Genomic DNA, 12,285 nt, shown 5'->3' with positions numbered 1-12,285 from the left:
AGCTAAGTACTGGGTCTAGGCTGAACAGGCAACTGGAATAATCCTCCAAGTATACATGGCATTGTGAAAACTGACACCTAGATGTTTCTATTGCGGCACAACTTTCTTACGTAGATATTATAAACATCCCATTATCACATGCTGGGATGGACTTCTGCGCTCTTCTGCAGCACCTGGAACAACAGCACCAGCAGCTTGAACAGTTAATCACTATAATTTGATGTACAGACTCAGCTTAATGTGAAACTGAAGTAATGAACGGTGGCGCTGTTAATACTCTATAGGTTTGTGTACTTTGTGCTAATGACATTTCCCTGCAGCCTCAATTTCAACAAAGTTCACTTCATTATGTGGGCGACTGTACATAGCCTGCATTATCTAACAGCAGTAGGGACACCGATGTGCTTTTAATTGGTAGATTCTACATTATGTTTTACACAGAAGCACATTAGTAGAACACTTATTAATTAGGATTCTAGATAAGCTGGATTCAAGACATTTCTGCCTGAGCGTACTGAAAAATGACCTGTTTCTACGGCGTTTGTTGATGCAACATCAACCATGAGGCAATCTGAAGAGTGATTGTGAAGTTTAAGGACACAAACATGGTATCCAAATATTAAGCTTAACACTTAGGCCAGTCTAAAAGTAAGAAAATAGTCAACATTGAGCACAATCTAATGTGTAAGGTTAAACATCATACATTATATTGTAACATGTACAGTTTATTATGAGAGTTATTTGGAATTCTGACAGTTTTGGTTGTATAGTACTATATTCTTGACGTGTAGGATTTCTGGTTGGGCAATGTGCTGTTATTGTTCTGATAACTACAAATATAAGCTTGTTTTCCTCTAAAGCCAAATGTTTATATTTGTTTTTGTAAACATTAGGCTTTAAAAGTGCATCTAAAATGTATCAAGAGCCCTGGCTCTTAATTTGTTTATAGGCCTGTAAAAAAGTTACATAGTGCACCTTTAAAGTAATTGAGCATTTTTTTTTTTTTCCTGGTTCCATCCCTTTATCCAGATCAGCACCAAAAGTTAATGGGGTCTATTCTGGGTCGAGACCCATCCTTCATCCAAGTTTTGAGGAAATCCGTTCAGTAGTTTTTGTGTAATCCTGCTGACAAACCAACCAACCAACAAATGGATATGGGCAAAAACATAACCTTCAATAAAAAAAATCTTTAGGGAACGTGCCTAATTATTACAACAGCATTTTCAATAGGTGAACGCAATTGCATAGCAAATACATAAATAGTGTAACCAGAATTGTTAACATAAGTAACGGACAATAAACACATGACTTGTCAGTGCAGATGTCAATATGCAATTTAACTGTGTACATTAACAAAATAATGCAGTTAAGCGACTAGTATCCCCGGCACTGACTAGCGAGGGGAGCAACGTTGAATTGGCTAGTTGATTAATCGCACATCGTATCCCTACTGTGTGCGACAAGATCTGTAGATAATTTGTGACAATACAAAACAGACCTAAAGAAGTGTTGTCTTGAATGCCAACGAGCCTCTGAGGATGTGATCTTGGTGTTAAAGTGAGCACTCAAGGTCACAGAAGACTTTTTTAGATACATAACCTGACACAAAATAGTCACTTTAAAATGTACAGTATACATAAATAAATAAGGAGTTGCATGCAAGCAAAGCTCAACTCGGATAAGGTCATATATACAGTACATTCCTCACTGATTAAAATGGTCTTCACACGCTGCAAATGAAATAGAAACAGGCTCGATATTGAGATAAAATGATTCTATTCATGAATGAAACCCAGCATGTGATTTGTCTCATGTGAACCTGATGACTCCATTCTGATTTGATCATATGTCAAACTTGCGCCCCCCAACTCTCACAACTATTTGGCACAAACTCTTTTGTCTCCAGGATTAAAACACAAACATTCACTTTTTATAACAACATGCACATAAAGGCATGAATCTAAAGCAGCCACGATCTCTGAGGTCTTAAGCATCTGCTGCCTGCTGGAACCAAATTAATGTTTCAGCATGATCAGAAATGCAGAAATGGAGGCCTTTAGCCAGCAGCAAAAACATCCAACTCCCTAATGCGAACTGATTACTGAATTTTTGCAAGTCTCCACCACCTTTCACCTGTCATCCTGCACGCTTAATATGGAGTTTGTGTATTACAGCCTGTGGATGGGAGTGAATTATTAGTTTAGAGAGACATGATGCTACTTTCTAAAAAGCACACAAGTCATGAAAAATATGCAGAACAACCTTTTGTCTGAGGGATAATTAGGTGACTTGTCAAGTCAAACAAGATGGTGAGGCAGCGGGGTCAAATTCAATCAAGTCCTATCTATTAGTATCTGCTCTCGTTAATCTCAACCGTTAAATAGAGATTTAAAGTGTAGATTTAAACAGTCAGATCAGCTGGTGTCTGTAGAGCCATTCCACATGTTCTTTTGAAAACGAGATAAAAATACAGCAGCTACAAGCAGTCGTTTGCAACTCATCTGGCTTTTTGATGGCAACTTTGGGCTTAATTAGAGCAAGAAAACTTGTGATGTGCACCCAGCCGTGACTGTGTAGCAGCAGGCTACGATAATATCCGCTCTTTACCCCGGGTCTAAAACACTCTCCTCGGGCCAGCTCTGTTCAGATTGCCTGTGGCCACGGAAAGCCTGTATAATGTCTGAGGCTCCAGGTGAAACGCTGGAGCTTCTTTTCTGTGTTAGACACATGTCAACATTCCAGGGAAAGAGGGAATAATGAAATAAAGTAGCTGATAGCATCTGTAGAGAGGATGTTTGAGCCATTTCTTCTTTTTTGTAATGTTACACTTGCTGTGCTTTACAGGTTTGTGCTCTTTTTCCTGAGGCTATACATAGGCAAGACTTTACTCAAAAACAAAGAGTTTCAGTGTCTGTTCGACATTTTAAATTTGATCTTATTTTGTCTGTTTATCTTCATATATTTAAACACAGCAACACTTTGTAACACTGCGTTGATCCTGTTTCGCGTAATAATCTCATTTCACTCTCATCCAGGCACTGAAATGATTAGTTGAGTGACAGAAAAGTAACTATTTTGATAATCAACATATCATATCAACAAGTCATTTCTTCAGCTGAAATGGCAAAAAGTCCTCTAATTCCAGATTCTCAGATATGAATATTTGCTTTAATTATTTTCACAATTAATGTATTTATCGTTTAGTCAAAAAATGAGATAAATGCTCACATCACAACTCCAAAGTGACGTCTTCAAATGGCTTTTTTTTATCAAACTAACAGTCCAAAACTCCAAAGACTCTGCGTGTATGAAAAGCAGCAATTGACAGATGGTTTAGCTTGAAAATTGATGATTCATCAATGATCTAAATACTTGTCAATTAATTCTATTTTGATTAACTTATTATATCAGCTCAACATTTAATTTCTGACATGTCATTTCTGTTTTATTGTTATATCTTATATTACTGTTGTCATGGTTTAAGTTCTTGGTTTAATTATTTCCTGTTTTATTTTGTAATTCTCTTTGGTAAATCTCTTCCTCCCTTTGTCCTTTTCCCACCTCTGTTTCATTTGTGCATTAATCCTCATCTATTTAGGCCTGTGTTTTGTCAATATGTCTGTTCTGTTTCCCCACATGTTCCTTGTGTTCATTGTATCCCTGCTTGTGTTCCCAGTGCTCGTTTGGTTTGTACTTTATTTAGGATTAGGATTTGCCTGCTTTCTCTGTTTTTGTTTCCTTTCATTGCTAGCTTTTTGTCTACTTCCTTTTGTATTTGTATTTTTGCATTTCTCATTGACCTCAGCATTGCTATTAAAGCTCACCTTTTGTTTTTTACTCTGCCTGCCTCTCGAGTGTCTCCATTTTATGTTTATATTATTTTAATAGTCTGATTTTATCTGGCTCATTGCAGTCCTGAAATGTTTTAATCCTGGATCAAACATGTAAAGCACCATTGTAACTGTTCTGGAATGCACTGAAAAGTTAGAGTAAAGATAAAGTTTATTATTATCATTCCCATTCACAGCAGCCATGCCTGTGTTGTTTTGGCTCTCAGTGGTGGTTATTGCGGTTGTATCATATGAAAAAGTCACATTAGGGATTAGGTCATTTAGACATTTAAATTAAATGTAATAAATCATTTTTTGGATTTGTCATTTCATTTGGCTGGAAAAGCATCAGTACGACATGTCACATCAGAATGTCATTTAGGCAAATGAGATGAATCTGCAGCATCTCAATTAACACTTTGCTAATTAGGATGACACACACAAACAAAATAATCTTTTATAGTGTATGTTCAAAGCATAACACCATCACAACGCCACTATAGGAAGACTCAGTGTGGGTAGTGGACGGGGCCGCTAACAGTTCTTACCAAAGCAGTCGGTCTCTGCCGCAAGGGCGATGACGGAGGATGAGGAAGTGGAGTGGAGCGAGGCAGACCTGCTGACACATGGCTGCCTGCCTCGCTCTCAGCTGCAGTGCCAAGGTCAGCCAGCCTCGTGTCAACATTTATGTATAGAACCCTAAAAAAGATGCAAGATAAAGACGATATGAATTGTATTATCATGTAAAAAAGTTGCTGTTTATAAACTTTTGACATCATCCCTATTAGCAGATTGAGGATTTTCAATAGTCATGGATTTTTTTCAGAGCACTTAAAGTATTTCCATCCATGTCAAAGTTAATATTATAATATTAAAAGCTCTAGAATTGGTACTAAATGGACCTTGTGGTGAGATCTTTTTCTCAGCTACTGTCTTTCAAGGTCAAGAATGAAGCCAAAATGGGCGAGAAGCCTTAGTTGTAGTTCTCCAAAAAAAAAAAAAAATCTGAACATCTGCAATTCCATGAAAATTGGGAAAACTCCATCTGCTGATGAAGATAATTTGATATGCTCTAAAGCTCCAGAACAGCTGCTAAATGAACCTTCTTGAGAGATCATTTCATCCACTAAATCACTCATGTTTTAGTATCAAAATCATCAGGAAAAGGCAGAATATTTACCTTGAAGTGGAGAAGTCCTGTGAAGCTTTACGTAACATTCAACACATCATGTTTTGTTGTTAACAGGTCTTAATAGCTTCAAGTGAACTTCAAGTGCAATGTGTGCCACATAAAAACATGTTTAATTCCAAATGAAACAGCTGCTGACATAGTGGAAAAAACTAAAATATCTACTGAGATTATAAAAACATGACAGAATTGTGCTTACTTGTGTATTTCTATCATCACAACCTTAATACAGTTAACTTTCTCTCTCCGACTTCACTGACAGGTTCAACATTGGTCACAATACGACTTCTTTCAAAGCTAAAGGCACCTGTGTTTTACCTTTTCTCATCAATTCTTTCAAAACAGTCACTGTGTGTTTACGATGAACCTAAAGTAGAAAAATAAAGGGTGTTTCCTCGGACTCTAAGGTAGTGGAAATGTTCCTGTTCGTATGTGATATTCCTGATTTCAGAAAGCTGCACTGACTGCCCCTCCTCCAACGCCGGTCGGTGGTACGAGAGTCCTGACCTCCGACAGACCCGTGCAGGCGGTGGACTCGGATGCTTCTGTGCTTATCTGAACTCAGCTCAGACAGTGAAGAGTTTGAGCTCCATGTCCGTCCTACTCTCCATCAAACGGAGGAGTCTCGATCTCTGTGGAGCACATATTGAAGGTTTCACCGATCACTGCTCCCAGGTCAGCTCCACAGGCAGATATTGCTCATGGCCTGGCAGGTGGAACTGCTCTCTGCAGGAGAGAGGTAGATCTTGCCGCTGGGGCAGACGCACACCTCGTATACGGCCTGCTCCTGGGAGGCCTGAGTGGGCGACGCCGTGTAGACGCCGTCAGGGAGGCTACCCAGCTGAATGATGTTGGCGTCTAAAAGTATCTGGGAGGAAAAACATCAAGACAAATGCTGGAAGTCATTCAAATAACATCGCCCAGAAGTGCCCTGAAGTGATGCATTACCAAGTGGAAATGATAAATGACTCTGGAGCAATCAGTAAATACAATATGACAGGTGGAGTGAAATACAGCAGCACTGATCTGGTGAGGCAGGATATGCAGTGAAGGAAGAACTCCATCTCAATATTAAAAGATTTGAAATACAAAATTGTTCATTTTCTGCCATGCTAGCAGCATGGCTCCAGGGATGGCAATGTTAGTTGGTCAGACCACCACTGGATTGGATGGATTACCATGTTCAGACATTCATGTGCCCCTCAGGATGAATTCTAGTAACTTTAATTTAAAACTTAACTTATAAAATCCATGACAGCTTTGTGTTTATGGTTAATTAGCAGGTGCTAAACTAAGATAGTGTTGACCAATCCTGTTTGAGTGGGCTTTGGTTGCATGCAGGTGAAACGCATTGGCCAAAATGCAATCTAAGAACCCATCAGATGTCGTCTAACACTGATTTAGCTTTTTATTGGCTTTTTTTAAAACAAATGCATCTTCATTTATATGCAGAAACTCTCAATAGAAAACATCAGTTTATGTGTTCAAAAAGGAGTAGGAATACAGACTTATTCAATCCTACCCCTTCACCACTACCTCTGTATAATCTGTATTTATTATCTCATTAATCCCATAATCTTATTTACACATACATACTGTATGTTACACACATACATATACATACATAAACCTACACGTACATGAAACAAGTACTCGTAATCTTTCTTATATACATCTTTAACTAATTAGTTTACATACGTATATATTAACTCATTATTTTTCTTTATCTTATGTACATGTATTATCTAATTATCTTTATCTCATGTGAAATTATATTACTCATTAATAAATAATCTTTTTACTGTGTTCGTATACATTGCCTCTTTAATAAACCTATTTTCCTTTACTCATAACTCATTATTTAATTAATTCATTGTTATGTTGTATCCATATATATATCTATATATACACATCTAAAGTATATTAACTGTATGTTTATAGATATAAGCTGTCCCTCAATTTCAGCTCCACTCTTGCGTCTTGCTGTAAGTTGCTAATCAGAACGTAAACAATGAATATACGCCAGCTGCACCGGAAGCCTAAAAGGATTGCACGTTGTCCCCAAAGGCTAAAATGTCTCATACCATAGCATACCATATCGAGGCTGCATGTCTGTTGGATCTCAAGGATACACGGAGGGAGACTGTTAAGAAAGCAACAAGATTGTTTGTCCCATCTCACACACTAACTCTGGACTTAAAATAAAAATAAATTACAACTAATTAAGAGGATACAAACAAATAAGGGCACAAAACGGAGCTCTCCACTCCCAACATAACTTTCAACTTCCTCACCTCTCCCTCTGTGGACTCCAGCTGTAGGTCCTTCCGACCGCTGACCTTCAGCGGCCCCTTGGCAGCGCTCACTTCCACCCCTCTGGGAGCCTCCATGGTCAGGGTCCGTGTTGGAGACTCGAGCCTGATGAGAAAAGACGAGCACAGGGTAGGAGATGTATGTGTGAACTCATAGATTATATCTGTAGAGGATATTTGCATTATAACTTTCAGTTTGATTTAACATCTGGGGAAGCATTCAAGGTAACATTGCTATTCAGTTCTTATGAATATGCCTGTGTAATTACTTGTTTAGGGCATGATGATGGAATCCAAATGTATTATTTGTTTGACAACAGACCCACAGCAGAGAGGCATTTAAAAACTATCCCACATTTAAAGGGAAAAAAAGCTTATTGATATTTCTGCTGCATAAACATATTTTGGGTGTTAGTTATACCAACATCATCTCTACCTGTGGAATACTAAAGCCGTTGTTCATGTTTAAGCAGCTCTTCTCATTATTCTAATCCAGTATGGCTCCTAAACAGCCCATAATTGTATCAGCTGATTTTGACCTTCAGCAACACTGAGGCTAATGCAATTTGCATTTTCCTCCCGTGGACTATTTGTTTACACGGGGAAAGATAAGTGCAAGAGCCAATCAATGTGGAATTTGTTTTCATAACTCATAACCGTTTCAAATTGATTTTCTCCCCCCCCCCTCCCATCTTCCCCAAATCTGTTTTCAATGAATTTTAAATGGAAGACTTTAAGGAGCCGTCTTGAAATCGCTTAAATCTCCATAGCCTGTGAAAGTGACACACATTTCGGATTATGCACTATTGGAATAAGAGGGGGGGAGAGCAAATGAATTTCATCTGCATTTGAAAAGCCTCTTTGACTTTAAATCAGCTTTCAGTAGATAGAATTTAAAGGGGATCTGTGAAATGAGCCTTTGACCTGGGACTGTTTGTGCCCTAGACCTGTTGAAACAGACAAGATAGATTTCTGCTCGGTTGTTTATACTCTTCCACTGAACATTTTTTACTTTTGTTGCTCTCTTAAAAGCTGTTCCAACTAACAGCAGATAAAAGTGGTGTAAATTTGATAATTTATTATGGATAAGCGAAAAAACATTATTGTATAAAATAAACTTAAGGTATAATTAACTTTACATTTAGGGCATTTAACAGATGCTTTTTGTCCAAAGCGACTTACAGTAATTCATACATATATTCATACACTGATGGCGGTGGCTGCCATGCACATCAGGAGCAGTTTGGGGTTCAGTATCTTGCCCAAAGACACTTCGACATGCAGACCAAGGGTATTGTACCAGCGACCTTCCCATAACAAGACACTGGCTCTACCCCTGAGCCACGGCCTCACTTTATAATTGTTTTAAAAACATCCTCAATTGATCTCCTGTAGCAAACAACATACCGTATATCCCCAGAGTCTCAGTCATTCATTAGCAAGCCACAAGAATTAGTGTTGGAGAGCTTCTCGACTTATCATATCTTTCAATAATTATTTCTCAAGCATCCACTGATTATCCATGGCTTCGATAGACGAGTTATTAAAAGACCCATTTAAAGCACTTTGCACTGAGCTGTGCAATAAGAAGTTCGTGATATGTGATGTGTGTGATATATTCGCCCCATTCAAAGCAGCTCTGTCATCACCAGCTGCACGCACACGCGCACACGCACACGCACACGCACACACACACACACACACACACACACACACACACACACACACACACACACACAGTTGCCAGAAGACGAAGTGCTCAATTTCCAAGAGTGCTTGTTTCAGACACAGTCCAAAATAAAGCATTCAATGAATTAAATTAAATTAAAAATGTCTCTTGGGTTTTATAACCATCCCACACCGCTTCCATTTTCATGTACAGAAAACTTATGGTCTCGTCTCCGAGGCTCCAACAGCAGCATGAAGTCTAAATCACCTTACTGCTGACTGGTTAACATTACAATTACAGTTAATGTTAAATTCACGTTATTTGTAATACACGAGACACATGGGATCTGACTAAAATATTAACTTCACTATTTAACTGCTGGTTCCAAGCTCAAGAAGAGTTACCATTTAAATGTGCTAAAGAAAAATAGGGAAAAGGAAATTTTAACATATGATGACTGGAGAAACTTTAATTTAGTAATTGCCTATCAAAAAATTTGACATTTTTGCACGTTCATCTGACCCAGACTACTTATCTGTACTAATTCATGGAAAAGTGGAGACCGTGTTCGAACTGCATTGTCCTTTCCAAGAACCCTCTTAAGACATATCAGTTAACTTATAGGAAAATTGTTAGGAAACCGTCGGACCCATAAAGTGTCACCAATTAAGACACTGAAATGAAAGTAGGCAGCTTTGACTTGAGACGAATAAATGGAGCTAAATTCAGTTTGTTTTAAATGCGACAATGTTCAGAATCTTTCAGTTTCTAAAACAAAGATCCATCCTCCTCAGTACCAAGGAGCTTCTTGTACCCAGAATATTTAATATTTAAGGGCATCTTGCTCCGACCAGAAAACTCTGATATGTAAAACACTCACTGCAGATAACCTATGTGATTTTTGCACTCATATCAGCTGTTGACAACAGGCTCTTCCGTTCTCTGGGAAATCCGAGCAGCTTTTCTTGCTGCATTCAAGATGACCTTTCCACAGAAAGGCCACCGTATCGCAGAGCTGTATGGGACCAAATGTGCTGATGGCCATCGCTGAAGTCGCAGTGGATAAGGTTGGCTTAAATACTGCATATCTACTCAAGTAACTGAGGGGATTCCAAAGGTGAAAGTCAAGTTTATTTATATTTCACTATCACATACAGGCTCTCAATGGGCTTTATAGACCTGCAGCAGAAATACATCCACACTTGTTACCGTTGCTATTCTGGCTGACATGGAAATGTCTCACTATACAGAGCCTGAATAAAACTACCTTTGCAAAGACATCAACCAACAAAACTAGATATATAATGAATATAATGAGCCTCAGGGCACCCTTCAGACTCCGCTGTGCAGTTCTTCTACACAACTTACAAAGACTATATTTTTTATCTTTATATATTTTCTGTTTGATTTAATGTTAACTCATTTTAATTTTTTTCCCTGTGTTAAAATCTAATTTTGTGTCTTCTTTCATTGCCTTGTGTGTCCTTTATACCTTGTCTTAATTCTTTCTCATGTCTCATGTACAGCACATCAAAATGCTTTTTTCTTTATTAAAAACGTGCTACAAATTAACTTGCCATATCGAGTGCAGGTATACTGACATACTGTACATCATTGAAGAGTTAGATGAGTTAAGTATTTTTGTGGTTCAAAGTTGATCACATATTCAAGCACAAGCTGTTTTAAACCACTGTCACTGGGAGTTGTCAGAAAAACTTTGTAATGTGCACACCGTTTCTATCTTGGGCATTTACTGCATTGCGATTTCTCATCATTTACCAAGAAAACAGATATATCAGCAATAAAATAATATCTGCCGATATATTTTCAGAATGGATGACCTAGATAAAATGTATCTTGCAGCCATGTGACACATATAACTCACACAGATTTAAATATCAGATACAAACATCACTGCATACCCATCACACCCTGGACACAACCTGTTTCAACGTCTCCTCTCTGGCAGGTGCTTCAGAACAATGTATGTCAACACAACCACACATAACAGTTTCTTCCCACATGTCATCAGTTAAATCAGTCACAGTGTCAACAAACCTCGAGCACCAAACATCCACCTACTTCTATTACAGACCATATTTCTACAGCTTTTATATGCACATTTTTTAAAACATATCATCATGCTCTGTTACTGCCAATATAAATATTGCTTGCTGTACATAAATGTAGATAATTTTTTTTAATATACTGTATATACACTTCTTTCTTCACACATGCTACTGTATAGTTCTGTCTTATACTATTCACCATCCTTTACTCTTAAATTCCATTTACCCAGTTTTTGTTGTCCTCGTTTCTGACTGATAAAACATTCAATAAAAATATGAATAAGAAGCTCACTTAAAACTGTGTCCGTCAAGTGACGGCATAACGTAAAACCTGGAGTACATCCAGCCATTGTCATCTAAACCAATCATCAGTGGTCAACATCGTTATCGTCCCCACAAATTTTCTATCAAAGACACATCATCCTCACTCCTCATGGCCATTTAGATAGCAAGACAGATAGAATAATATCTCACACTGTTAGACCTGCATTTTGTACTACAATTGCCAGAGGTGAAAACTAATTTGATTGTTTGAGTAATTCTTTAAGCAAATATGAAACACATTTGCTTTGTCCAGCTTCTCAAATGTGATGATTGTACTGGCTTTATTAGCTATGTGATGCGGCTGACATTTGTGGAGTTTTGACAACCTTGTGCACCAATGATAGATGTTGTTTATTTATACTGACAGAACCTAAACCCAATTATTTCCACTGTATCTGCATGTACTGTTCTCTGCTGTCCAAACATTTCACTAATGCTATCACAAAAACAAAGAACCACCGTATTTCTTTGCTGCAGTCAAAACTAGAAATGAAAGACAACACTCTTGCTGCACTACATCTCAATCCAACCACATTGGTGGGAAAGAAAGTTCAGAGCTAAGTGGCACCAAGAAGAGTTGTTCTGTTCTGCCTTTATCTTCTTAATGAACCTGTCACTCTCGTGTGGACACAGCTACTGCAGAGACTGTCCTGAAAGCTGCTGGAGTGAAAGTACGTGGCTGGCTGTGCTGCAAACAGACTTTGAAACCTGAAGAGACGGCGAAGTCTAGCAGCAGAAAGTTGTGGAGAAAATCAAATTGAAAGCGGTTTTCCTGCTCTCTGATGCACGGCCTGGAAATGTACCATGTGATGTCTGTGCTGTAAGGGAGCTGAGAGCCTTCAAATCCTGTCTGGTCTGCCTTTGCGTCTTAATGTCAGACTTGTCTCCCTTC

At 38.3% G+C, this 12,285-nt stretch overlaps 1 protein-coding gene across 1 annotated transcript in view; it reads right to left on the bottom strand.

Annotated features, from left to right (window-relative positions):
- Positions 1 to 5,113: 5,113 nt before the first annotated feature.
- LOC311251749 (zeta-sarcoglycan-like) overlaps positions 5,114 to 12,285 on the bottom strand; it is a 40,582-nt gene continuing 33,410 nt past the window's right edge. The window contains exons 7-8 of the mRNA XM_084344384.1: positions 7,314 to 7,437; positions 5,114 to 5,887 (exon numbers count right to left, since the gene is read on the bottom strand). Coding sequence (XP_084200510.1) covers positions 5,696 to 5,887; positions 7,314 to 7,437 — 316 coding nt within the window. The 3' untranslated portion in view covers positions 5,114 to 5,695. The remainder of the gene's footprint in view (positions 5,888 to 7,313; positions 7,438 to 12,285) is intronic.

Source organism: Pagrus pagrus (assembly GCF_965226575.1).
Source record: "Pagrus pagrus genome assembly, chromosome: 22".
Classification (NCBI taxonomy): domain Eukaryota; kingdom Metazoa; phylum Chordata; class Actinopteri; order Spariformes; family Sparidae; genus Pagrus; species Pagrus pagrus.
The sequence above is the reverse complement of the archived record's forward strand: the minus strand, read 5'-3'. Positions and strand labels throughout refer to the sequence as shown.